The 668-nt window shown below is 47.3% G+C and overlaps 1 protein-coding gene across 1 annotated transcript in view; it reads left to right on the plus strand.

The window, feature by feature from the left end:
* The window catches only part of LOC108561805 (larval cuticle protein A2B-like), a 1,568-nt gene extending 1,000 nt beyond the window's left edge, over window positions 1–568 (plus strand). Inside the window, exon 2 of the mRNA XM_017919874.1 lies at window positions 6–568. Within this exon, the coding sequence (XP_017775363.1) occupies window positions 6–568 (563 nt within the window). The remainder of the gene's footprint in view (window positions 1–5) is intronic.
* Window positions 569–668: the final 100 nt, after the last annotated feature.

Here is a 668-nt window from a genome sequence, read left to right on the forward strand (position 1 = left end):
TGGAGTATTCGAACTTGGTCATGGTCATCATGCCACTTCCTACTCCTCCCTCAGCGGTGCTCCAGTAGCTCACTACGCTACTGCCCCAGTTGATGCTCACTACGCTGCTCCAGCTGTCGTTAAGACAGTTGCTCACTACGCCACCCCAATTGCCGCTCACTATGCTGCCCCAGCTCACTACGCCGCCCCAATTGCCGCTTACCACCACGCTCCAGCTGTTGTCAAGACCGTCGCTCCAGTAGCTCACTATGCCGCCCCAATCGTAAAGGCCGTCCATCAAGAAGTATACCCCGACACCCACCCACAATATTCTTACCAATACGGTGTACAAGACGCTGTGACCGGTGATGTCAAGAACCAACACGAAGAACGCGACGGAGATGTTGTTAAGGGATACTACACCTTGGTCCAACCTGATGGTGTCACCCGTACCGTCCACTACACCGCTGATACCCAAAACGGTTTCAACGCTGAAGTCGAATACAAAGGAGAACCTATCGTACAAAAAGCCGTAGTAGCCAAGACCATCGTTGCTGCTGCCCCAGTATACAAAGCTTACCACCATTAAAAATGATATTATTGCAATTATTTATTAAAGTATAAAATCTAAATTTGATACAAAAGATCGTTTAATTTATATCATTTATTGTATAGTCTGAACAAGTTTA

Source organism: Nicrophorus vespilloides, unplaced genomic scaffold, assembly GCF_001412225.1.
Source record: "Nicrophorus vespilloides isolate i.1.1-1 unplaced genomic scaffold, Nicve_v1.0, whole genome shotgun sequence".
NCBI classification, from domain to species: domain Eukaryota; kingdom Metazoa; phylum Arthropoda; class Insecta; order Coleoptera; family Silphidae; genus Nicrophorus; species Nicrophorus vespilloides.